This window comes from Camellia sinensis, chromosome 2 (genome assembly GCF_055761805.1).
Source record: "Camellia sinensis isolate YWXY chromosome 2, ASM5576180v1, whole genome shotgun sequence".
In the NCBI taxonomy this organism is placed as follows: Eukaryota; Viridiplantae; Streptophyta; class Magnoliopsida; order Ericales; family Theaceae; genus Camellia; species Camellia sinensis.
Window position 1 is genome coordinate 95,267,594 of NC_138962.1, and position 25,539 is coordinate 95,293,132.

Genomic DNA, 25,539 nt, shown 5'->3' on the forward strand with positions numbered 1-25,539 from the left:
TTTCAAATTATCATCATATTTGAGACGGCTGTGATTTTTGTAGATTATCCTGGCCATTGTAATGAACTCTTGACTTTGGAATGTACAAGAAGAGTGTGTTTGATTAGCTGGATTAATAGTGAGGGGATTAACAATCAATGAGATTAGTGTAGGATTGGTTATTTAGTTGAATTAGTGAGATTATGAGATATATATTTTCCTCTTGTTTTTGTCTGTTTTGCAATAGATATGAAATTATATAATTCCAATTATATGTATATTTTGCATTATTAGTTGTAAGATTTAAAAATCCGTCAATTTTGTTGAATAACATGGCCTTGGAATCTAGTTTGAATAAGATTCAAGTGAATGTGACTATACTGGCTGGTTATTCGAAAATCATGTAGCATTAAATGAGATGACATTATTGAAGAGAATGGTTGTATTGCCATTTCAAATTATATCGGAGACGGTTGTGATTATTTCTAAATGGCCTCGGTCACTTAATGAATTCCTGCTTTTTGAACTTACGCGTAGCATATTGATGGTTTCAGTTTGTTTGGGGTATGTGACTGTGACCTCACTGCCTTTTTATCTTAAACACTTAGGTTTCTCATGAACCCATGTGAGAAGTTGGTGTGGGAATAAGGAAAATGCTAATTGTTTGGATTTTCCTTGGAGAAATTGTGTTCGCTTGGGTAGTGATGAAATTTTTTTGGCTTTTGCAGGTTTGGGAGATTTGAAATGCAGGTCTTATCTCCATAGCGATGTTTCAGCTGCAGCTAATCACAATGCTGTACCTCAAATCTTGGGAGCAAGTTTCAGGCATTTCATACATTCTTCAAGTCATAAGGAGTTTGAGACAGCAAGGAACTCTAGATCCATGAATTTTGTGAGGGGAATAATAGAGGAAGAAGGAAAGGGCGTTATGGGCAGTTCTCAACTTTCTCGGTATGTTGTTGAGAACAATGCAGATATTGTCCATATAAAGCTGCTTCGTAACAATACCTTTGTCACTGTGACAGATTCCAAGGGGAACAAAAAAATTGGGGCTTCCTCGGGATGTTTGTCAGAAATGAAAGGAGGGCCTAAACTTTCTCGATATGCTGCTGAAGCAACTGCAGAACATGTTGGTCGGCTAGCAAGGAATTTGGGACTGAAGTCTGTCGTAATGAAAGTGAACGGATTCACTTATTTCAAGAAAAAGAAGCAAGCAATCGTGAGCTTCAGAGAGGGCTTTACCTTTTCTCGAGGTGATCAAAATCCCATAGTGTACATTGAGGACACAACTCGAAAACCCCACAACGGATGCCGACTCCGAAAGAGACGACGCGTATAAACTGAAAGCTTGATGATGCTCATTTGTATGAGGCTTATAGTGATGCTTTAGTTAAATGGAGCAAATAAGTGGTTTTAAATTGTTTTAGGTTGCTGGTGTAGTTGTTTTGATTGGAAAGCAAGAATTGTGGTGAGAGACACTGAGGGGCTACTTAGCATGGCCTATTTGAACTCATTGTGATGTTTATTTTCAGCTAAGTTAGTAAATTTAGAATTTTGTATGCCTGTTTTGAAAATCATTTTCTCATCTCAGTATCCACTTCGTTTTAACCCACTGTGGGAGTTGGTTGAATGCAATGGGAAATTTTCTTGATTTTTATTGTACTTCATCATGGAAGAAACTACTACAGGCTGCTAAGGCTTAGCATTTGATGGGACTTCCTGATTCTAAATTATTCTGTTGGCAATTGTTCGACTTTTAGTTCATAACATGCATGAATTGCATTAGTGAATTTGAAGTAAAGATAATGGACATGAATTGTTTTAAACATTTTCTTTGTTATTGCCATCTCTTGTCTTTGGTGAATAATGAGGCACTTTGGCATCTTTACATTAACATATTTTTTTTTTTATCTTTTTTGAGTTACATTAGTTATTTATTTTTGTACATATTTTTTTATAAAAAATTTAAAAATATATTTATTTAGATTATCTCAAACATTCTCTAATATTACTAGGAAAATGAAGATGAAAGGGCCCACGTAGTTTCCTCGAACCCCTCGATCAGCCACTACCCTCATCCCATGTGTTCACTGTATTTGTGAAGTCTTTATCAAACGGAAGACGAGTATGATTAGTCAATTTCACATTGTTTGTGAGGCCGTTACATTGATTTAATTAATGGAAGACTCTCGTTAGTCAATCTCACATTATTATGGAACCACTCCATTGATTCAATTAAAAAAAGAATGTATTTTGTTGACATTGTGTGAATAAATTTATATTCACACGGGAAGGCATGTAAACGATGTATATGAGTAAGTTCCTAACAAAGGCAATTGTTTTTCCAAAGTATTCGGCCAAGTTGTCTACTTTCACAATTAATTATTGTATTATGAAACCTTTCTTTTCTTGATACATCACCTCTCTGGTCATTCTCATCACTTTTTTTTGCAAGGCATCTGCAATTTTTAGAGCTTACCTTTGAATTGAATTCAGATATCTAGCTAGCAGGTGACCGTGACTGCCTCATTTCTTCCTTTCGTGCTTCAGAATCTCAACTCCTTGATCCAAAAGGAAGTGGGCTTGATTTGTGGGGTTGAAAAGGAGATGAAAAAGCTTTCAAGCACTCTCTCCACGATCCAGGCTGTCCTCGAAGATGCTGACCAAAAGCAACACCAAAACAAAGCAATACAGGATTGGTTGAGAAAGCTCAGTGATGCAGCCTACGAGGTTGACGACATCTTGGATGAGTGCTCAACTGAAGCTCTCCGATGGAGATCTAATGACCAGAATTCTGTTTCTCTGAGGAAGGTAAGCACTTCTTTGTTCACTTGTTATCCTGTTGAGAACATCGTGTTCCGTCACAAGATAGGGAATAAGATAAAATATGTCACAGAGAACTTAAATGCAATTGTCGAAGAGCGAAAGAATTTTCATTTAACTGAGGTGGTTGTAGAGCAGCGAGTTGAATTTGCTGAAATACACGAAACCTGCTCTGCTTTAACTCAACCACAGCTTTATGGAAGAGAAGAAGATAAAGAAAAGATTGTCCAAATATTGGTTGAGCAAGTATGTGTTGCCAAGATGTTTCTGTCTACCCTATGGTTGGTATGGGGGGGGGGGGGGGGGGCGCCTGGCAAGACAACACTTGCCCAAATGGCCTTCAACGATGAGAGGGTAAAACGGCATTTTGAGCTTAAAATTTGGGTTTATGTTTCTCAGGATTTCAATGTGAAAAGTGTGATAAAAACAATAATAGGATCCATATCTGGGAAAGCATGTGAAACCTTGGACCTAGATTCTCTGCAGAAAAACCTTCGCGAGATGTTGGATGGAAAAAGATATTTGCTTGTGTTAGATGATGCGTGGGACGAAGATCAAGAGAAGTGGGATGGGTTGAAATATTTACTAGCATGTGGATCAAAAGGCACTTCCATTATCGTCACTACTCATCTTGAAAAGGTTGCATCAATCATGGGAACTATCCCACCCCATCACTTGCCATGTTTATCTGAAGATGATTGTTGGATGTTGTTCAGGCAACGAGCATTTGGACTCAGGAATGAAGAGCGTCCAAACCTTGTGGCCATTGGGAAGGAGATAGTGAAGAAGTGTGGGGGTGTGCCTTTGGCTGCAAAGGCCCTTAGAGGGCTAATGCGCTTCAAAAGTGAGGAAAAAGAATGGCTTTCTGTTAAGGAAAGTGAAATTTGGAACTTGCACCACAAGGAAAATACCATATTGCCTGCCTTGAGATTAAGTTACTGCAATCCTCCATTGGAATTGAGACGATGTTTTGCTTATTGTGCCATTTTTCTAAAGGGCTCTAGAATTGGAAAGGAAAATTTAATTGATCTTTCGATGGCTAATGGCTTTATTTCGTCCAATGGACAATTGGAGTTGGAAGATATTGGAAACGTTATATGGAATGAGTTACACTGGAGATCTTTCTTTCAAGATTTGAACAAAGATCAAGTTAACACCATTACTTGCAAAATGCATGATCTTATGCATGACCTTGCCCAATCTGTTACGGAACATGAATGTCATGTGATGGAGGATAAAAGCTCAAGTAATATATCAAAGCAAAGAATTCATCATATTACATTGGTTAGTGAGTCGATGAAGACAGGTGTTTTTCCTGAAGCATTGCATGGAGTTGAATCCTTACGAACAATTTTTCAACAATGCAGACATCCAATTCTAAACATGAGATGTGATGGTATTGTACCTTTTTCTTCTGACTTTAAAAATTTTGGTTCTCTACGAGTGTTCAATGCAAATGCCATTAACATGGTGCAATCATCATCTTCTATTGGCAATTCAAAACATCTAAGATACTTGAACCTTTCTTATACTTCCATTCTAACACTTCCAAAGTCAATTTGTAGCCTCCACAATTTGCAAACTTTAAACCTAAATCATTGTTATGAGCTTCAGAGTCTGCCCAAGAACATGAAGTACCTAAGGAGCCTCCGAAATCTTTATTTAAAATATTGTTGGAAAATACAGGACATGCCTCCAAAGCTTGGGCAGCTAACTCTCCTGAAGAGATTAAGTCTTTTTGTTGTGGGTAAGAGTAGAGGTTGTCGGGCTGCTGAATTGCAATGCTTAGATCTTGGAGGAGAACTGCATATCTTGCACCTTGAGAGAGTGAGAAACCCAACAGATGCTAAAGAAGCCAATTTGATAGGAAAACAGAATCTTCGCATCATCAAGTTGTCGTGGGGAGATAACAGTGAATCTGAATCGCAAGCAAACATTGAACAAATACTTGAAGCCCTGGAACCTCACCCAAATGTTGAAGAGTTGATCATTGACAAATACAGAGGTGCCCACTTCCCACTTTGGATGGGGGATTCAATTCTTACAAATATGGTTTCTATTGCATTACTTGATTGTAGAAAATTGCTAATACTTCCAGCGTTCGGGCAGTTGGCTTCCTTGCAAAAACTTATGATACATAGAATGGATTATGTGGAGTACATTGATAATGACTTCCCTGGCGAAGGCCGGCTAGAAGATTCCCGTCTTTGGAAGACCTCAGTATTGTGGATTTGCCGAATTTGAAAGGGTTGTCAAGGGAGGAGGGAAGAGAGCTACTCCCTCGTCATCGCAAAATAAGCATCAAGAATTGCCCTAAATTGACCTTGCCTCATCTTTCATCACCTGAAAGTTTGTATGTCTCAAGATGCAGCAACGTGACGCTAAGTTCAATCTCAAATCTTATTTGTCACACTTCACTTACAGTTTGTCACGACGACAAGGTGATTTCTTTTCCAGAAGAGATGTTTCAAAACCTAAATGCTCTTGAATCTCTATACATTGAAAGGTTTAGCAAATTGAAAGTGCTGCCTACAAACCTGGAAAGCCTTGTATCTTTGAAGTCATTGTGTATCCATTCGTGTCATGGGCTTGAGTCTTTGCCAGAACATGGGCTACGAAGCTTAAAGTCTCTCCAACATCTGGAGATTAATCGCTGCAATAATTTGAGTTCTTTATCGGAGAGTTTGGGACACCTCACTGCCCTGGAGAAATTGGAAGTTTATGGGTGTCCGGAGCTAGTGACTTTGCCAGAGAGCATTAAACATCTTATTTCCCTACGACACCTAATCATTAAAGGTACGCCCAAATACTCCCAACCGTTTGATGTTCGTTGTGAAAAGTTGAAGACTTTGCCAGAGTCATTGCAACATATCCCCCTACTGCAATCTCTATCCATCTCTCAGTATCCAGAGTTCACATCACTGCCTGAATGGTTAGGAAACCTTACATCACTTCAATCATTGCACATTGAGTTCTGCTGCAAGATTTCATCACTGCCACATAGCTTTCAAAGCCTATCCAAACTCCAAAATTTGGACTTTTTTTTTTGCGGTCCTGAATTGAAAAGGCGACGTCAAAAGGGAGAGGGGGAAGATTGGCATAAGATAGTACACATTCCAAAAGTTGATGTAAAATAACCAGCTCTTGCAGCAAACAGAATAGTAAACATGGAATCTATTCTTTGATCATGTGGGAGTGAAGTGAGGAAACGGATATCAGATCAAAATGGAAAGGAATGTGCAGAAAACATGTGGACATTCCATATAGATCAAGGTAAATTCTCTTTTACTCATTCTAATGTTTTATGATATGCTTGTTAACTATAGCATGCGTGCTACACATCAGATTTAATGTGTAGATTTCATTGATTCTTTGATTATTTGAATAGAAATATTGACACCCTTTTATTAAATCCAATATATCTTTCTGTATGTTTCTTAAAATGATTCTTCCATATCTGCTAGTTGGTTTGCTAGTTGGTCAAATTAGTAGTAGAATGATATTAAACAACAAAGGGTAAATTACACTTAGTACCCCCACACTTCCACCAAAAATCTTACTTTAGTCCATTCACTTTCAATTATAACAGTCAACCCTTTACATTTTAAGTCAAGTTACAATCTCACCCTTTCATCCATCTACTATTAACAAAATTGATGAAATTTGTCATTTGAATTGTCTCATTAGCACCCTTGCACTTCTATTAAAATCTCACTTGAGTCCTCTCACTTTCACGAAAATCTCAATTTAACCCCTCCACTTTCAATTTCCTTAGCTTTATTAACAGTAGATGGGCAGAAGGGTGAAATTGGAACTTGAAAGTGTAAGGGGTTGGCTGTTACAATTGAAAGTAAAGTGACCAAAATGAGATTTGGTAAAAGTGCAAGGGTTAACTTACCCTGAAAGAAAATGTGTTTCTATACTCCGGAAGCATCTGTTCATTGTAAAATTTTTAGAAATTCTTCGTAACATGCTATGCTCTAAAATATCACATTCATGTTTGGTTTGTTATATTTGTACACTCACAAACAAAGGGAAAAAAAATTAATAAATAGAGTTTAGTTCACAGCAATGAATTGATTAACCTCGGGGGCAATCAACTCATAAACATGTTAAACAAAAATGTCTTCAAGTTTTAAACCTTTGACTAAACATGTACTTCATATTTCTTAAAGTCTACATACTTTTGTATATTATACAATCAAAGATTTTCAAAATTTTCTCCCACGGTAGAACCATTGGACTGATTCATCTCACTTGGATTAAGATTCCGAAACTAAGAGTTGCAATCATTCACCAGAACATGTTTATGGATTAGCTATCTCTTATAACAGGGACTAGCGGCAAATGTGAATAGTTTTGAAGTGTTTCATGTCATACATGATTTTTGGAGTTCAATGGCCATTATCATTTATCATTATTGGAGAAATAATCTTTGTTAGCTGAACTTCTTTTAGCTGTCTTTGTTGTAAATTATTGATGTTCATTTTAGAACTTGAATGATCTCTGACAGAAAGGCTTGTACTACTTAAGAATTGTCAAATTTGAAATGTATCAAAAACCTTTTGATGGAATAAGTATACAGAACAAAGTTCCAAAATCTCCCAAGTTGTGGATATAAATCAGTAGCTTTTTTACTAATAGAATGTTTGTCATTTATTGTAGTTATTCATTTCTGCTCATCTTCACAAGTTTGTCTTTTTGTGTGTGTTATTAAAGACTATTACTACAATTGTTCTAATATATGTTTACATTTCTGTTTTATGATGGTTGGTGCTGCCAATCTTTAAAATCTCAATTGCAACACAATAGCTGCAAGTTCTGAAGTGGCTGTGAGATGGGCTGTATTGCTGGTAGAATGTTTTTGGGCTGATCAGAGGCTAGTGGGAAGAGTTTTCAGTCAGCTGTTGTATTCTCTGACTCCACTGTGTCAGTGCACGGCCTCTCGGTGCTACAGATTTTATGGCTAGTTTCTATAGTGCTGAGTTGTCTTTATTCTTGTGGTTTTGTAGCAATTGACATGATTGAAGTACCTGAAAATTGTTTGATTTGCCTTTTATTTCCTGCTGAAGTATGAAATACCAGAAGAGTTGTTCATAACTAACCTATTATTGCAATTTTTAAGTGAAAAAACACACACATTCTGATAACTTAAATGCTAGAGCAGTTGACTTTACAAGGGATGGGTACTGAGATAATATGACGACACAGTAGAAACATTATTGCTTTGTTAGCTACAGCAATTCCATCTTTGAGGAGGTTGATTGGAAGGCTTGTCCAGAGCCCTTTATGTAACACTATTATGGGTGATCACTAGTATATCTTAAAATTCAAAAATAGATGAGATGAGAGTAGAAACTATGAGAAAAATTGAGGTCTACTTTTCTGTCATCCTGAAACCATTTGTGCAGTCCATGATCCTATTTATGTCATACCCTTTATTCATCGTTGTTAGAGTGTATAACTCCGTGGAGGGAAAAGTGCTGCACAATGTCTTAGTGATCATTTTTATGGACAAATCATAATGGTCAAAAAAATGCATGTTCTTACTCAATTTGAGACTATTGGAGAAGTCGTGGCTAAAAGTAATATTTAGTGACAAATTTTGGCTTGTCATAAAACATTTGTCACTGAAACAGATTTGCTGTAATGTGGAGACATAAACAGTCTGACTCTGCAAAGATTTGAACCCTTGACCCCAACAGCCAAGCTAATTCATCAACTGAGTTTTAATAATACCACATTCGATAGTGAATGAATTAAAGAAAAAAATTTGTGTGCTCAATGTGATCTTTGAAGGACTTCTTGCCCTTTCCCTTTGGTATCTTCCATTCTCTTTAGTGTAGTTGTTTTATTATAAAAGAACCGATGAGTTGAGTTCTTACTAAAACACGCTGCCAACACTTCGCAGTAGTTATTGGGGCATTTTCTATTACTTCATTGAGTTGCTTTATTCTTTGTTGGTTTGATTTGTCTTTCTTTGTCTTCTCAGAAAAGACTCCTTTGTCCATCTATATTACTTGGTTAAGATCAAGCCACTAGCTAACTTAAAATGCCAATTGCTTGTTTCTTCTTTGCTTTATTGGATTCATGTCTTACTCGTATCTTGAAGACTTTAAAAATTTTGATGATCCCAGAGATGCTTCTCGCGCATTTGTCTCAGGGAATTTTACAGGTAAAATTGGTTGAGTGTTTATTTATTTCTTTGCTTCTAATGATGAATTCATGGAAATTTCAAGTTTTATCCCAATATAAATATCTTGTGCGGTGCTATTTCTTATGTCTAGTTTCCATGTCTTCCCTCAATCTAGATAATAAATAAATAAATAGAAATGGTTTTTAAAAATAATAAATAAATACATAAAAGAGAAAATAAATAATGAAGGGAATAAGAGTCAAAAAAATTCTCAAGAGGATTGAAAGAACAAAGTGGAGGGATAAAAAGGAGAAAAGGTTTTTAATATGTAATACAGAAACTTGAGTCTATCTTTGAGACATACAGTGTGAAACTGTATAAAGGTATATGGAAATTGTTTTGAGTTCTTCAACTCTGATACGAAGTATAGAAGGTATACATGTAAAAAAAACATAAAGTTCTTTGAGAAAGACAGATTTTATACAATAGCCATTTATGACAATGGTAAAATCAACAATGTGAAAAAATTAAACATAGAGATATTGACTTGATCACCATGAAGGAATGGGCTTTGGCCCTTCAGATGAAGATAAACCATCATGTTTCCCAAAAGTTTTTGCTTTTCTGAAATCATCTTTTTTGTTTGAATTTAGATTTCAATGGAAAGATTATGACGAAAAAAAGAAAAGCACAAACTAGATAATCTTGTTGGACAAAGTGCTTCCTCTTTCACCTTGATTACTAATTAGTAATTATCATTTCTAAGGCTTATGCAGCCTTCCAAGATAATAGTGTAAAAAAGTACTCTAGTTGTTTATGAACAAGAAATAACTTCTGTTCAAGAGCAGTTGTTGCTATAGTCACATATTTCAACTCTCATTTTTCATATTTTCTTATATATCTTTCATATCATCCTTCTTTCATTTTATGAATACAGGAGATGGACTCACTGACTCAATGCATGGTTTGTCCAGCACTGAGGTAATCAATGTGGTTTGCTCTTTCTAATAATCATATTTTATTATTTTACACACACAACATTGTTGCATAATGCCCTTTTTTCTTTTTCTTTTTCTTTTTTGTCTGGAAAATATTATGGTCTAGCTCACCCTTGAATCACTCCACATGTTCAAACTCTTCCAAACATAATAATTTCCATTGATTAATTCATGGTTTTTATTCAATTTGACATTGGAAATTGGTGAAAGTAGGACTACTTTGTGTCAAGTAGTAGCTGCCATTGGTTATGCACTTTTTATAATACAACATTCTTTTAGTTACCTTTCTTCCCAGCCACTAGGCTTGGTGTCTTAGCTTTGGTGTTGGAACAGCCTCGTCTATACTATTTGGAATTGCCTGGCCAAGTGTTGGTTTCCAGGCACCTTCTGTAACTCTGAAAGTTTAACATAGAGTGATTATGTCTGCAGGTGAAGAGTGTCGTTGACTGGCGAGATTTTTACTTCAAAACGTACATGTGAGTTATACATTGTTCGGCTATATGTTTATTCAATTACTCTAATAGTTGGAAGTAAATTGAAAAGACAAATGTTAACAGGACAGGAAGGGAAAAATGCAGTCTTTGCGAAAACTTTTTATAAAAAAAACCAACTTTTTCATCCTCCTTTTCGAAACTTTTGGGGAACTTTATAAACTTTCATATGCATACTATGAAGCAGATTTTCCATGAAGTAGAAAGTAATTATGTGCATATATTTTATGACATATATTTTCCACTAAGGATTCTAGTTTCAAAAAACAAAAAAGAAAAAGTACCTCTCTTCTAACTCTATCTTGCCCTTTAATTTTTCAATCTACCTATAATAAACAACTCTCCTGTATTTTTATGAAATAAAACCTTAAATCCTTTCATTTGAAATCCATCTATCCAAACGGAGCCTTAAGGGTCATCAATCATGAAAATAAATGTGCATCTTAAATATGATGACAAAACACATATTCAAATGTTGGTAGTTGATTGTTGGAGTTGTATCATTTTTTTTCTTATATGGTGTCATTACCCCATACCCCGTGCTTTAGCGGGAATCTTGTGCATTGGGTCACCGATGGGCCTTTGGAAAGTTGGTTAAAAACTGGCTTTTTGGCTTTATTTGGTTTTTTTTTTTTTTTTTTAAATCGTGTAAAAAAGTAGAGAGAGAAGATGTGACCCAAAAAAATCAAAAAGTCAAAAAGCTGGCTTTTAACCAGTTAGCCAAAATAGATTGTGCGGGTATGTATGGATGCATCTTGAATACCCTTAAAAGCTTTCCCATTTTCAGTTTTTTTGCTTGCAAGTATTTGAGGCTTGCATTGCATACTGGTTTATATCATGCTGGACTTAAGATTTGAAGACATCCATACAAAAATAATGGGCAAATTGCTTGACATTTGTACAGTCTTGATTGATGATTGTTAGATTTGTTGGCAAGCTAGTGGGTCGTTACTATGATAGCGAAGGGAATCCCACAAAATATTTGAAAGGGGTCGAAGCAAAGGCTGCTAGAGGTGCACAACTGATGGAGAAACAGAAAAATGAAGAAGCTAAACTACCTAGCTGCAATTCAAGGTGGAGTCAGGACACGGGTTCAGAGGTACAAACTTTAATCTAGTGTTAACAATACAGTCTGGTCATTAATCACTTGTGGAGGACAGTGCCGGTTTTCTACTTTTCTCCAAAATTCTTTCTCGCGTTGCCTTGTCCACTGTAGTAGAACTTGCATCGAATTTGTGTTTTTGGAGTTTCTGTTGTGAAAGTTTGTATGCCACTGCCAATCCATGGTGGGTATTGAGTCATGAATCCATTTTATAAGGTTTTCAAAACCTTACGCATAAACTAGTAGATAATTCCAACTCACCATGAATTTGGCAAGCTTCTATGTTGTTGAGTTGTTTCTTAGCTAACAACTATTTTGGTCAGGTTTGGTGCCATAATGGTTATCCAAGGTTAATTCAAAAACCACTAGAAATGGCTATAACTGGGAAAGTGAGCAAGCGCTGTGCTTGCTTCATTGAAGAGGAACTAAACCAGCCCGGATTGGAAGTCTACAGTGGATGTGATCATTTTGCAAAGCTCTGTCGACTTTAGGCAGTGCGAAATTGTTTTTCGTAAATAATTAGTTGATTTCATGAAGGGAAAGGGAGAGTTAAGTAATACACAAGTAGAAGAATATGATGAAGCAGAAGGAAAAAGGCTAATAGAAGCGATGATATGGTTTGAAATATTTATATTTATGTAACTCATGATAAAAGCACTACAAGATTGTTTCTGTTTGTTTTATTTCTTTTGGTTACTAGTTTTAGATTATCTTTTTTTAATAGATTTTGATGTTTAAATAACTCATGATAAAAAAACACTACTAGATTGTTTCTGTTTATTGATAGAGTTGCTTGTCACGGATTACTCTCTTCATATTATGAGTCATTTCAGACTATCCTTCTTTTGTTGGGGCAAATTGTTCTCAAAAATTATTATGACACAATATGGTTCGCCCAATTCAATATGATCATCAACCACATTGTCATAATCCAACTAATTTTTAGTCATAAATTCAATCACAGCCACTTTTGAGGATGCACATCATGGGTTCAATATCAAGAGAATTTGACGTTACAAACTTTTTGGTACCAACAAACTCAGCAATGCATAAAATTCTCCAAAGATTGCAATTTATATTGAGGCAAAATCCTTATCCTCATTCCATTAATCCTGTTCAAATAAAACTTTCTTTTTCTTTTACAACTTTTGAACAATGCTCCTTGACAATTGTATCCTCAAAACCATTTGCTATTTTCTTTCTAGATACAAAAATAGAAAAAGAAATCAGAAAGAAACAAGAACAAGAGGGAATAATTCCTCACAAAAGAAACTCCTAGCATGTTTGGCAGGTGCGAGCACTAATACACTCGGGAGGTCTCTTCAGGACAACCAGATGTTTGGGTTGATCCACCTCTAAATTCATCATAGCATCAACACGTGTTGCCTTTTAAATGGGCAATGGAGCAATTGTGTCTTCCGAGAAGAAATCTTGAATCCTCCACCAAATCTCTGCAAGGGAAATTCTAGTTGGCTCGTTCACAGATCAGGGTGATCACCATCTCAGAATCAAATTCAATCCACTTTGTTTAAGCCTTTTTGCAAAATGATAGTTAGACCCCTGTAAACAACCCATAAGCCTAGTGCCGTTGCCCAAGTTTGCATAGTAGCCACATATCCAGCTGCCAACTTTATCTCTGAAGACTCCATCATAGCCTGCCTGTCCAGGATCACCTTGCAAACAAAGCACCCAACAGTATTGAGTTTGATAGTATTATTGACCCTTTCACTCGCTATAATACTCCACTATAAAACAAAACAATTATATATACTGTTTGTTAGATAAATCACAGAGTCTAGGTCTTGTTAGTCCCATATGATGATATATGCCAATGTCACCTTGAAATTGAGCACAATCATTTCCTCCCCCCCCCCCCCCCCCCCCCCAAAAAAAAAAAAAACAATGGCAGCAAAGCACAGACAACTCTTCTGATTCGTTTATGTATATCTGCTTACAAGATGGTTCTGCAGATTTTTTGACACAAGGATAATACATGAAGGTCATGTTTGATTCAAAAGACTAATAGTGAAGTATTAATAATCCTATTAAATTAGTGTAGGATTCACTATTCAATTGGATTAATATCCATTGGATTAATAATCCCACCCCTACCCCATTACTAATAATCCTACAAATTTGTTGGATTAATTATCCATTGGATTAATAATCCTAAACCAAAATGTTAAAACAAACATGAGATAATTGGGCCCACGGATTAATAATCCTAATCCCATGCTCTAATCCACCCAATCAAACATGCCCGAAAGGTACAGTTTCTCCAAAAGTACCTGCTTCAAGAGCCCAGAAGTGTGCAGAAGCTCATGTCAATCCTCCTTGCAAAATTTCTCCCAGTCCAAACCACTCAACATGTATTGCATATTCTCTCTCCCCTCTACTCCTGTGCCACCTAATCTTTTTACTCTTCTACACGCTGTCTCACATCCAACAGCCAATTTATACAAGAATTCCTGTCATCCAACTAAGTGTGTATGTCAGTTGAGCAGAGAATCCCCAGTCCCAAAAGCCCTCTATCCCAATTTACTCATAGACATTAGATCATGCCTCAAGGTTCTCATACCATGAGTTTATAGCATGATCCAGTAACTGTGAATAATTTGGAACAAAATGAGAGAACTTTTGGAAAAGAGGATCCTGACGGTAGTAACTTCATAAAGAATCAAGCATTCAAACATAAGATAGTATAACAAAATCAAAAACCAAAATATCAGGAACTTTTGAGGACATCACAGGTATGCATAGTCCATGAGATCATGGTTGCCTCAACTATCTTCAGCTTGCAAAATAATGAAATCATGCCAAATCTACAAATTAACAATACAAGGAATAACTCGGTCCTAAGCAGTATGTAAGTTTCTGAAAACACCTCAACTAAGAACTTTTTAGCTAACAGAAGCATCGCATAAGTACATCATGCCAACCAACCATCCCAAAATATCTGCAAGTCAAAAAAATATATCCAAATTGAAAGATGTTAATTTCCCTCCATGAGAACATCAAATAACAAACAATAATGCTTTGAACAAGATCATCCCCTAAAGTTTATCTTCCTCATGACATACCTCTCTATACGGATTTCTATTTCACATTTGCAATGCAATAGCAGCAACACCTGAATATGATTCATTGAATATTCAAATAAGAATCAGAGAGACGCTATTAGACCTTGGCAAGTTGGTTACACAAGTAGATGTCTCGACCAATTCTGCCTTTTTCATCTTCAACACAAATGTTCCAGCAACAAAGTTAAAAATTTATTGTACAAAACACACCTTTAAGTCAGTTATTAGCATGTTGAAATCAATCTTCTCATTATAAGCTAGTGAAATGCAGAGACATGCAAATAGTAATTTTTTGAAGATTATCATATCAGAAGTGAGATAGTGTAACTGGAGTAAAAATGTGAGTCTGAATCCATCTCAAAGGTAGGCCACACTAGAGGGCTAACTATATACAAACACAAAAAGACTTAAAACCTACAAAGTCCTACTGGTAGTCCAGTAATAGCATATTGAATATTCAGAAGAAACTATAACTCAAGTAACTTAGTAAATGTGACCACTATTTAACACTTAATGCTGTATTCCCCCAAGGATATGGTCTACAGCGCTAATTTACAGATTGAATTATATAGAGTATTTTCAACTCAACACAAGAGCACTCTCCATAACAACTGGGATACTTATCACCCTCTTTGTCCCATGCACCCTCTTGTTGTAAATGACGATGCAACAAGAAGAGAAAACATGGGAAAGAGGATGAGGTATAAGGAGAGAGAAAGAGGATCAAACGCACTACAAACACCGATTTCAATAGATGCACTTGCATATGCATGCTTTAAATGCATATCTGTGGTTGTGCAAGATTACAAGATGTCTAGAAGTCTAGATACAAGTACTTGTGTTCAAAAATCAAAAGTTACAACTAAATCATTGCTCCCTCCAAAAGTAACATTTTATTCAATTTTGAAAAAGCACAATAATTTACAAACATGCATTAAATGCATTACCATCTATTTACTACATTGTGATGTTTCCTTTCCCCCCCCCCCCCCTGATCTTTTTCTTCCTTTTCTTCTTCTTCTTCTACTTGTGGTCATGTTGCAACTTATTGCATAACAAAAGAGTATAGTAAAAAACTGAGCAATAACCACTCGCTTTCAACATAGACAATTTATTAGAACATCTAAAAATGAAAATATGGATTCTAACTCATGTTCTGTCAGAAAGTAGTCCAAATTTCCTTATGTGGATGTCCCAAAATTATTGATCACATTGAAATAGCATATGAGTATTTTTCATTTGAATTTCTCACCATACCGTTTTTATAATATTAATTACAAATTTCTCCTCCGAAATAGTCAACAATATATGGCAAAAGAATAGTACACTGCAAATGAAAGCCTTCAATGCCATCTTATAAAGGGTAAAAATTTAGTGGTCTGGAACCACCACGTCAATTTTGGTCCCGAACACTCAGGATCGGTCACATGAATACAATGAGGCCTAAGATCCCATCTTTCCACCTTCTCGAGGAGGTGAGTCCTAATAAAGTGGGATCTCAAGACTTACCTCTTCGAAAAAGTGAAAAAGTGAGACCTCAAACCCCACTTTTTCCTATGTGGTATGATTTGGAATCAAAGTTGACATGATGGTCTTAGATCACGAAATAATTACTCCCAAATAAGATTTTAAATCTTCAAAGTGGACAAATTCTCAAGGATAGTGCAAATATATTTTTATTTATATGGAAAAAGCCCAAACAATGGTTAACTAGCTTTAAAATTGGTTTTACATTCCTTGTAGAAGTGGGTAGTTAAGAAACGTACAACCATTAAATGCGTTGTAAACCAAAGCCCATGGGCACTTGCTAGCAATACCTTATTTATATAACAAGAAATGCCAATAAGTATAAATGTCCAACACTCGCGTTTAAACTTTGACCATATCAAGAATGTAGTGATGCACATGTGATAAACATGGTGCAAGGACACCATTTTCCCCATCACAACTTTTAACACCATACAAAATTATCAAATCTTATCTTAGAAACCAATACAATAATATTGTTAGGGTCCTAACAAGAAATTTTGCATTTTCTTAATTTAATAAATGGTTGTATACTATGATTAAAGTGGTCCTCTGCAAACTCAAACTCCTTTCACAATACCCAAGCTTCATTGCCCAAGTGATATGTCTATTTTATTTTGTTAATCGAAGTGCTATCACATAACGAACATAGATGTGATCCAAATCCCTACGAACACCAACCTTAATAGATGCACTTCTAGACAAGCATGTTTTAAATGTATATCTACGGTTGTACAAATTTACACGATGTCTAAAAGTCCAAACACAAGTATTTTTTTCAAAAACCAAATGTTACAACTAAATCATTGGTCCCTCCAACAACAAAACATTGTTCACTTTGAAAATGCACAATAATTTAAGAATGTTCGTTAAAATGCATTCCCATGCATTTACTACGTTGTAAGATGTCATTTATCCCCATCAAACGATTGATACTTTTTCTTTTTTGGGGGGGTCAAGTCGCAACTAATTGCATGAAAAAAGGGTATGGTAAAAAATGAGAAATAACTACTCACTTTTTAACATAGATATTTTTAGAACATCTAAACATGAAAATATAAATTTTGAATCATGTCGTGAAAAAGTAGACCAAATTTCCTTATTTCAATGTCCCAAAATCATTGTCCACGTTAAAATAGTAAATGAATATTTTTCATTGAATTTAATTGCGAGCTTCTTCATTTTTAATTAGTCAAACATACATGGCAGAATAGTATACTATAAAGTATAAATGAATGCCTTTAATGCTACTAAGGGAGAAATATTCAATGGTTTAGGACCACCACGTCAATTTTGGTCCCAACTAGATCGGGCTACAAAGAAAAAGTGGGGCCTAATGTCCCACCTTTCCACTTTCTTGAAGAGGTGAGTCCCGACAAAACAAAACCATGAGCCCCACTTTATCGGGACTCAACTCCTCGAAAAAGTGAAATGACGGAACTTGGATCCCATTTTTTACTATGTGAATGACCATGAACGGTTTGAGACCAAATGTGCCGTGATGATCCAAAAAAACCGAATAATTACTCCCAATTAAATTGTACATATTTTCAAAGTGAACAAATTCTCAAGGATAGTCGCCATGAATACTGGCACGAGTATCAATGGACAAAATGTTATTTTCACCCATAATTGAAGGAATTATAGGTTTTGCAACTCCAAAATAATGACCATGCAATGCATCCTCCGATCAAAGCTCAAGAGCCATTTAAAAAGTATTTGTATTGGTGTCGACTCTCTTGACTCCAACACATATCAAGCAAGTGAATGTCTTTTAACTTTTCCAATCTTCTTCACAAGACTATAATATGTACGTTCCATAACATTGCATTCATGACTTAAACAATAGAATGCCTTATTACTAAGGTACAAATCCAAGACTCAATTCGTTCACCTCCACTTCAATGCCACTTCCTAATGGAAAAATATCCAGTGGTTCAAGACCACCACGTCAGCTTGGTCTCAACTACTCATGATCGGCCACATAAAAAAAGATAAGACAAAAAGTCCAACATTTCCACCTTTCCAGGGAGGTGGCTCCTAACAAGGTAAGACCTTTAATCCCACTTTTTCCTATGTGACTGACCACAAATGATTTGAGATCAAAGTTGATGTGATGGTCCAAGACCACCAAATAATTACTCAGATGTAAAATTGTACATCTTCAAAATGAACAAATTTGTAAGGATAGTGTGAGTATATTATTTATATGGCAAACGCTAACTAGTGCTAACTAGCTTTAAAATGGTTGTGCATTCCTTGCAGAAATGGGTAGGTAAAAAATGGTTGTACAGTCTACTCAACTAAAAGTAAGGCCAAGTTTGAGAACTTGTAAAAAGTCAAAAAGTCAAAAAGTTACTCAAAAAGTTAAAAAGTTAACACTATTCACCAAAAGTCAACAATTACGGCTGCACAACTCCCAATTCGAATTTTTCCCTACAAATCAATTTTTACAATTTTTTATTACACATTTTTTCATAAAAAGTCAAAAAGTTAACCCAAACATCCATATTTTCAACCTCAATTTTTTAGTCTAAAAAGATAAAAAGTGCACTTATTTAGGACACCCCAAACAACCCCTAAATATGACCATTACTTAACACTTAAAAATTGTATTCCTTCCCCCAAGGATATTGTCCACAACATTAACTTATGGATTGAATTATGTCAAGAATTTTCAAGTCACTCACATAATTTGCCATGAGTGTTGCCATGGGATTGGGCCTCATACCATAACACTTCCAAATGGCGAAAAATCTACAGTTAGATTGGTCAGTTGCATTGTCTCCGGAGCAGAAATTTTTGTTATAAATTATACTGGCAAAGGACAGTCTATAAACATACTGAAAGAACATAACATTACTTACACCTGGAAAATTGATAATTTCTCATCTCTAGATTTTGGAGTTCATTGCTCTGATGTCTTCACTTTTGGAAATCGAAACCGGTATGCAATGTTTGAGTTTGCTGTCAATTACTATATGCAAATTGACAATTTGACAATTTACTGCTTTTTATGCCTTCCTCTAACAAAAATAGGAGATTACGGCTATATCCCAAAGGATATTCAACTGCAAAGGATACATGCCTGTCCCTCTTTTTAGGGTTACATGATTTGAAAACCTTTCCTTCTGAACGAAAAACATATACAAAATATAAGATGCGCATAAGGAACCAATACCATGGCAAGCATATGGAAACTGAAGGTGAGATATAACAGAGGTGTCAGAGAATCAATTTGGGTTTATGTCTGGTAGGTCAACAATGAAAGCGATCTATCTTTTGAGGAGAGTAATAGAAAAGTCTAAAGAAAAGAAAAGAGACATTCATATGGTGTTTATCGACCTTGAGAAAGCATATGACAGAGTGTCCCGGGATATAATATGGTGGGTGTTAGAGAAGAAAGGGGTGACAAAAGGTTACATTGACGTGATTAGGGACATGTATGAAGGAGTGATGACCACCATTAGATCGGCAGTTGGAGAGACAAATGAATTTCCTATCACTGTAGGGTTACACCAAGAATCTACCTTAAGTCCTTATCTTTTTGCTTTAGTTATGGACGAGTTGACGATAAATATTCAGGATGACGTGCCATGGTGCATGCTTTTTGCAGACGATATTGTGCTAGTGGATGAGACTAGAGAAGGAGTTAACACAAAGTTAGAGATTTGGAGAAAAGCTCTTGAATCTAAAGGAAGCAGAACTAAGACAAAATACATGGAGTGTAAATTTAGTAACAGTAACAATGAAAGCAGAGGAGAAGTGAAGATTGAGAACCAAGAATTACCTAAGAGTGAACATTTTCGTTATCTAAGGTCGATTATCATAACAGCGGGAGAGATTGATGCAGATGTGGCCCATAGGATTAAGGCGGGATGGTGTAAGTGGAGAAGTGCGTCTGGGGTATTGTGCGATAAACGAATACCCACTAGACTAAAAGGTAAGTTTTATAGAACGGCTATTAGACCAGCTATGTTGTATGGGACGGAGTGTTGGGCAACCAAGAAACAATATGTAGATAAGATGAGTGTGGCTGAGATGAGGATGCTAAGGTGGATGTGTGGTAAGACTACACAAGACAGGATTAGGAATGAATGTATTCGGGAATGGGTAGGAGTAGCACCGATAGAAGATAAGTTGAGAGAGAATCGTTTGAGATGGTTTGGTCATATTCAACGGAGACCAACAGAGGCAGTAGTGAAGAGATGCAATACTGTAATGGTAGATGAAAGTGTTAGGGGACGGGGTAGGCCTAGATTAACGTTGACTAGCGTTTTAAATAGAGATATGAATCTACTTAATTTGACTAATGAAATTTGCCTTTGATAGGGCCGCGTGGAGAAGAAGGATTCATGTAGCCGACCCCATTTGATGGGACTTAAGGCTTGGTTTGGTTTGGTTTGGTTATTCTTTTCCCTCTACAATTCCAAAAAAAGAACACAGCTTTTAAGTGCAAAATAAGTATGAATACAGTCCGAAGAAATCATATCATGGGACACTGCTTGTCTCATTTGCAAATTATGAAGAGTTTTTCATTTATGTAGATCTTTTGGGTAGTTAAATAACAATTGCCAATTCTCTTGCAGGTTCCAAATGTTTTACTTCAGGCTCCACCTCATGGGGTAGACCTTCATTCTTGTCGTTAACTGACCTCCATGATGCTTCTAAGGGCTTCATTGTAAAGGATACTTTAATTGTTGAAGCCGAAGTTCGCATCATATCCACAGTGAAGAATTTCTGTGTAAATATGCACGAGGCTTTTATCCCAGTAATACAAGGAAGTTAGTAGTATCCTTGTCCTTTAATCTGTTAAATATCATCTTGTGCATGGACAGCAACTTATGAGTTAGAGACTTTTATGCTTGGTAAGACTTCTTATCATGTGCAAGTTGTTATTTAACTGTGTGATTCGTGACTGTGACTTGTTTAGATTGAATTAAAATCATGGAGATAGTCTAAAGATCCAACTCCATTTGAGAAATATACTTCTAGCAGTTGCAAATGGTGATATTGTCATATAAATTAAAATTGAATTTGACACAAAAATAGTTATTGTACATGATTTATATTTAAAGGATCGTGACATTAGCGAATTTTTTGCTTATGTGTTCAAATGATTATTATAGATTACGGAAGGCTAATATTCTTAGGGAAGCAAAACATTGTTGTACTGTTCTATTTTTTCTTTCTAGGGTTTTAACAATGCTCATTGTTAATGTACATTGTATAATTTACCATCACCTACCACACACTTACCATCACCTACCACACACTCACCTACTACACTCACCTACCACCACCATCCACTACACCTACATCTATATAAGGAACCATTTGTAATAGACAGAAAATCATCAAAACATCAATCAATCATCAATACATAATTCATTCTCTCTCTTTCTCTATCAATTTATCTTACATGGTATCAGAGCAAGGTTGAGAAGCTAATAATTCTGCTTCACCGGCGGGCGGCAGTCTTGCCTTGGCCGCCCGCCGGACCTCTACACTTACCTTCACTTCGCTGCCACAAATTCCATAACTGAACTGAAACTCTTCCTCTCTCTTACTTCTCGGCTCTCTCAGACCATGACTGTCTGAAGGTGGGTTCCAGGAATTCAAGTTGCTAGAGCGACTCGGGGAAGGGAAGAAGCCAACAGCCATCATTGCTTTGTCGTCTTCTAGTCCAACTCCACCTCCTCTCACTCCATCCACTGGTGTTCTCTCTCCTGTTCTGTCCATTCAAAGCTCAGAAGCGCCGGAAAACCCCTCCGGCATACCACCGCCACAACCGGTGTCGGCCAACTTAACCATCACAACAGCCAGCGGTTCCTCCAGCGTCATCAGCCCCACCACTAGAAAGTGTTGCCAAAGAAATGGGGCCAATTGTCTGATTAAGACCATACTCAGCCACTGCCTTGTAGGCCATGTCTGTTGCTCGCCGTATATCATCAAGTGCACCTGTTGACACACGGCCTGCATAAACAACTTCTTCAGCTGCACGTCCTCCAAGAAGAGTAACCAAGCGTCCATGTAACTCATCAACAAAGAGCAAATATCTATCCTCAATGGTGGGAGGAGTGTAAGTAAACCCCAATAATTTTCACTTCCCTGCAACTGCAGCCTTCTCACTTCCCTGCAACTTGGCAGTTTTCTTTTCAATCCCAGCTATCGATCGCTCCACCGCTTGAATAAAGTCAATTCTCTCCAACAACAATCCCACTAACCAATGCCCTTTACTCTCTCTCTGACCCATCCACCGCCCAATTTTATTTTTTTATTATAAAACTTAGTTGGTGCTCTCCCCACTCCATCCTTTGCTTTCCATTACGTTATTATTTATTTCTTTATTTTTCTCTCTCTCGCCATTTTCTCCCCATCAGCCCACTTTAATCATATCCATCATATTTTATTAAATCACCATCCACACAATTTGTTTTTGTTTAACAATATATATATCTAAAAAAAAAACCAAAACAATTTATAAATTTGCACAACACCCATATTTTATTCATCTCAGGGATCAACCCCGATCATAATTTTACACAAAAAAAAAACAACAACAACACCAACAACAACAACAACAACAACACCACAACCACACCCACCGTGGGATTTTTTCTTCTCTACTCTGCCGCCGGTCTTTTCTTCTTGCCTCCGTCCTGGGCAGCCCTTGCCGGTGCTGCCTCCGTGTTTTCCACGCCGCCGAGTACGTTCACTCCCACATACTCCTCCACTGCAGCATATGGCGGCCCTCCAAATCGGAACATCACGGTGGCCTTCCGCTTCAGCTCCTTGTTTTCTGCCCTTAGCACGCTTATCTCTGCTCGCGCATCCTTATACATGCGTTGGAGCAGCGCCAGCTGGGAGTTTAACTGCTGCACCTCATTTGCCCTACTCTGCAGCCGGTTCGACAAGTTTGTCACCGCAGTCATGGTTTCCACACATGACTTCAATGTATACTGATTGACTTCCACATCCGACTGCACTGCCATTCTTTGCTCCACAGACCGCATCGGAAAGTTCAACGGAGCAAACCCTGGGGCGCCTGGTTGAGGTTTAGGGGCCACCGCACCCGTTATCTCTCTTGTTGACTCGTTGAGGTCGGGAAAGAGAGTAAGCAGACCACGGGACGACGAAGCCATTTTCTGGGCAACAGAGTGTTACAGAGTCTCTCTCTCAGAAACGGCAGAATTTTTCGGAGGATTTCGCAGGTTTTTTGCCTCTGCCTTGGCCTCAGGCTTCGCCTTGGTTAAATAGCCGAGGCAGCCACGCGCATCGCGCGCCTCTTGACGCCCGACAAATTGGCACGCCTTTTCATGGCACATCTTTTGATAAAGTGGGCACGCCTTTTGAGGGCACGACTTTTGAGGGCTCGATATATATCTACATGTATATTTTTTGGGCAGCCTATCTACACACTCATACAGTGTCTTCTACACTGGTCAGCTTTATCAATCCCTTTGTTTCAACCTCAAATAGGTTTCTATCTTCACACCTATTTGAGTTTGAGGGGGGGGGGTTATACACAGTATCATGTATAAGTCGCTCATGGCGCACTGTGCATCACCACAACCTCTGCTACAACGGTCCGACATGACCCCGTAAACTGTCTGCTACAACGGTCCGACATGACCCCGTAAACTGTCCTGCTACATCGGTCCGACATGACCCCGTAAACTGTCTTCTACAACGGTCCGACATGACCCCGTAAACTGTCCTGCTACAACGGTCCGACATGACCCCGTAAACTGTCTTCTACATCGGTCTGACACGACCACACAGTGTCTGCTACAACGGTCCGACATGACCCCGTAAACTGTCTGCTACAACGGTCCGACACGACCATACCGTGTCTTCTACAACGGTCTGACACAACCATACAGTGTCTCCTATCCCATTTTTAATTTTATTTGTCAGCTTATTTTTCTGTTTTGTTACTCTCTCCAAACTCAAGTTGGCTAGTACCTATCCTCCTTGAGTTTGAGGGGGGCTGTTAATGTACATTGTATAATTTACCATCACCTACCACACACTTACCATCACCTACCACACACTCACCTACTACACTCACCTACCACCACCATCCACTACACCTACATCTATATAAGGAACCATTTGTAATAGACAGAAAATCATCAAAACATCAATCAATCATCAATACATAATTCATTCTCTCTCTTTCTCTATCAATTTATCTTACACTCATTATAATATTCCAGTGAAACAATGATTGAACCAAGTTGACACAATCCATATCCACCCAATCTTCTCAACTAGAGGCCCTTGTAATATTTCTCATATCTTCTTGTCAAACTCTATTTTGAATTTTATGGTTTCATGAAATTTGAATCCAAGCTAAATCATATAAATATTGAACTCACATGAGACCAAACAATTAACGAGGTTAGATTTAGTTTGAAATTACGATTTTAAAAGCTTATCATCATTGATCACAATCTACTAAACCAACAAATAATTAGTCTTCATTTTTTGAAGTAAAAATTGTTTAAAATATTTAAGAATTAGTTTTAGCACTCTACAAGAACACTTTCTATTATTATTTTACTTAGCCCTATTTTATACTTGAATGAATTCCAAAATCCACTATTTTAAAAGCACTCTGTCTAGAAGTTCAAAATTAAAAATTTTGGAATAATTATCTCAAATTCTATTTTTTTGGGCCATAAGGACAACAATATTTTGAAAGACCATATTACAACCATCGATCTATTCACCTGTCTACCTATCTATTCATATTACCACCGGCCTCTAATGCTGACGAATTTTTCAGCCACTTTTTGATAAATATTCCGGCTAGGGATGTAATCAATTCGGGACAGTTGTTGTTTAGGTGAAAGTTTACACCAAACTGATAATGTCGGTTCTATTATATTGAGAACCAATACAGACCGGATTTTTCACTAAACTGCATCAAACCACACTAATTCAAACGGTTCGGCTCGGTGAGGTTTTTGGCTTATGACTTTTAAAATTTGAATTACTTCTTAAATTTGTAACATAGTAAATACTTTATAGAAAAATATTGAATTAGCCATTTGTACATTACTTCAATATCAAATCCATCCATTCACAAAAATACAAACAAAAGAATTAATAAATACCAAGGTAGCGTTTGGTAACGTTTACATTTTTTGTTTATGTTTACAAAAAATTTATATACCGGTTTTTGTTTATTTTTAGAAAAACATAAATTATAAACGCGTTTGGTTTGAACAAAATATTTAAAAAAATTTAAAAACATAAACTAAAAAATATGTTTGTTCAAACCTAAAATATTTATATTTATATTTATTATTTATGACAATGGGATCACACACATTATAATTGAAAAAAATTAATTAAAAAAATAATTGAAAAAAAATTTAATTGGGAAAAAAAT

General features: G+C 36.7%; 2 protein-coding genes and 1 long non-coding RNA gene across 4 annotated transcripts; 2 read left to right on the plus strand and 1 right to left on the minus strand.

Moving 5' to 3' along the window:
• Positions 1-311: 311 nt before the first annotated feature.
• LOC114264311 (small ribosomal subunit protein uS11m) lies at positions 312-1,318 on the plus strand. The gene is made up of 2 exons (XM_082912246.1): positions 312-366; positions 708-1,318. The coding sequence occupies exons 1-2, from the start codon at positions 312-314 to the stop codon at positions 1,316-1,318; spliced, it is 666 nt and encodes a 221-aa protein (XP_082768372.1).
• LOC114264310 (membrane-associated progesterone-binding protein 4) lies at positions 708-12,328 on the plus strand. Of its 2 annotated transcripts, XM_028204913.2 has the most exons (6): positions 3,098-6,075; positions 7,615-8,977; positions 9,876-9,919; positions 10,366-10,412; positions 11,352-11,526; positions 11,853-12,328. In XM_028204913.2, the coding sequence occupies exons 2-6, from the start codon at positions 8,893-8,895 to the stop codon at positions 12,018-12,020; spliced, it is 519 nt and encodes a 172-aa protein (XP_028060714.2). In that variant the 5' UTR covers positions 3,098-6,075; positions 7,615-8,892; the 3' UTR covers positions 12,021-12,328. The 2 variants fall into 2 exon arrangements, with proteins under 2 accessions (XP_082771301.1, XP_028060714.2); XM_082915175.1 differs by lacking the exons at positions 9,876-9,919; positions 10,366-10,412; positions 11,352-11,526; positions 11,853-12,328 and having other exon boundaries at positions 708-6,075; positions 7,615-7,906.
• A 279-nt stretch (positions 12,329-12,607) lies between these two features.
• LOC114264313 (uncharacterized) lies at positions 12,608-16,138 on the minus strand. Its single transcript, XR_003629933.2, has 3 exons — positions 14,610-16,138; positions 13,818-14,485; positions 12,608-13,202 (listed from the first exon to the last, which is right to left on the minus strand). It is a non-coding gene; the product is annotated as an uncharacterized LOC114264313 (long non-coding RNA).
• Between the last annotated feature and the right edge of the window lie 9,401 nt (positions 16,139-25,539).

Excerpts from the sequence above, each read along its gene's own strand:
- LOC114264311 (XM_082912246.1), top strand. The coding sequence starts at position 312 with ATGGCCTTGGAATCTAGTTTGAATAAGATTCAAGTGAATGTGACTATA. Across the intron at positions 367-707 it reads GAATGTGACTATACTGGCTG|GTTTGGGAGATTTGAAATGC; the intron begins GTTATTCGAAAA and ends TGGCTTTTGCAG.
- LOC114264310 (XM_082915175.1), top strand. The coding sequence starts at position 2,587 with ATGAAAAAGCTTTCAAGCACTCTCTCCACGATCCAGGCTGTCCTCGAA.